The 1,902-nt window shown below is 44.7% G+C and overlaps 1 protein-coding gene across 1 annotated transcript in view; it reads left to right on the plus strand.

The window, feature by feature from the left end:
• F8 (coagulation factor VIII) overlaps window positions 1-1,902 on the plus strand; it is a 105,188-nt gene that overhangs the window by 31,687 nt on the left and 71,599 nt on the right. The window contains exon 10 of the mRNA XM_042783081.1: window positions 757-850. Within this exon, the coding sequence (XP_042639015.1) occupies window positions 757-850 (94 nt within the window). The remainder of the gene's footprint in view (window positions 1-756; window positions 851-1,902) is intronic.

Below are 1,902 nucleotides of genomic sequence, written 5' to 3' on the forward strand. Positions count from 1 at the left end.
TGGGAGCTCTGGTGGCGTAGTGCCTAAGGCACTTGACTACTAACCAGAAGACTGGTGGTTCAAACCCACCAGCCACTCCTTGGAGGGAAGGTTGGGCAATCGACTTCCATAGAGATACTGCCTCCGAAACTGAAGGAGGGGTTGCTAGGAATTGGATCGACTCGATGGCAGAGTATAGCTGCAGAACTGTGTGATTTTTCTCCTTGAACATTCTGTTGCTGGGGTTCAGGCAAGGCTGATTAGTTGTTTTTTACCTTCGTCTCATACAGTGTCCGCTGCTTCCAAGCCATTTCTCTTCATTCTTCCTATTTAAAGCTCATACAGTCAGGCAACACCACCTATCATTCTTGTTTGAAACGGTAATAAGCTGCCCTTAGGGTCATGCCTGCTCGTTTGGTGAAGATTGTGTCACCCGAATCACCGGCTCCGGCTCCTCTCTTAGGGAAGTCAGTTCCAAGTGGCTGGGGGGTCAGTGCCCTCGGCAGCCGTCCAGCGTCGGGTAGTGTGAGAAGACGCGGGGAGTATTCCCTGAAGCGATGGAAAATGTTTGAAAAAATGGAAGGGCCTTTAGTGAGAAACCTGAATATCTGTCTGGGCAGTTTTATGAAAGCAACATATATTTTGAGCTTTATCTAGGCTCAAATGTCTATGGTATGGATACAGGAGTTCCCTGCCCCCACCCCAAGATAGACCACCATTTTCTTACTAATCCTGGTTATTTTAGAAGTTGATCTTATATATCATTTATACTTTCAGATTATATTTAAGAATCAAGCAAGTCGACCATATAACATCTACCCTCACGGAATCACTAATGTCACTCCATTGTACTCAAGGGGATTACCGAAAGGCAAGTATTACCTCAATTTTTATAGGTCTTACCTGTAGACAAAAGGGAGGTCACAGGATCAGTAATAACGAGAATTCACTGGTTCTTGACCCCAGCGACTGACACAGGGTCTCCAGCCCCAGTCACACCGAAGCAGTCCCAGAAACCCCCAGGGAGTAGCTCATGACTCAGTCAAGAGGTCCGTGGCGTACTTTACCAGAAGTACATTATCTCCTGGTGATGTCTGAACATTGCACTGCCAATGAGGTTGGCACCTTTCCACTACCAGTCCCCTAAAAGTTGAAGCTAGGTCTTGTGGCAAAAAAAAAAAAAAGTCCTTTGCTGTTTCTCTTATGGGAGCTCTGGTAGCGTAGTGCTTAAGGCATTTGACCGCTAAGCAGAAGGCTGGCGGTTCAAACCCACCAGAGCCACTCACTCCTCGAAGGAAGGTTGGGCAATCTACTTCTGTAGTGATACTGACTCGGAAACCCAAGGAGGGGTCGCTATGAGTTGGAACCAACTCAACGGCTTGTTAAGTGAATGTGGTTTAATGGCATATGTAACTTTTCATTTCTAATTTCCCTTGAGGCTTTTTCTTCGATCCATGGATTTTTTGTAATTATGTTTTTAAACATTCAAATATCTGTGGATTCTCTAATATATTTTGGTTATTCCATTCCTTTGTGGTCAGAGAACACACTCCATATGACTTGAATCATTTCAGCAAGTTGACACTGGTTTTATGATCCAGAACGTGACCCAGCTTGAGGAGCACCTGTCAGTTGTAGGATGTAAAGTTCTGTAACCACAAACAAGGTCAAGGTGACTGATTGTGTTTGGCTGGTTGTTCTATCAATCACTGAGAGGAGTGTTAAAATTTTGACCTCTGTTCAATTGTCTATCTTTCCCCTTAATTCTGTCAAATTTCTCTTCATGTATTTTGAAGCTCTAATATTAGCACATCAACTCCAAACCAAACTCACTGTCATCGAGTCCATTCTGACTCATAGCAACCCCCACTGGGCTTCTGTCCTGGTTCCCTAGTGCCACTCTGACTGACAGGAATATACCAC

Source organism: Orycteropus afer, unplaced genomic scaffold, assembly GCF_000298275.1.
Source record: "Orycteropus afer afer isolate SDZICR_OR568_19922 unplaced genomic scaffold, OryAfe1.0 scaffold00647, whole genome shotgun sequence".
NCBI lineage: Eukaryota > Metazoa > Chordata > Mammalia > Tubulidentata > Orycteropodidae > Orycteropus > Orycteropus afer.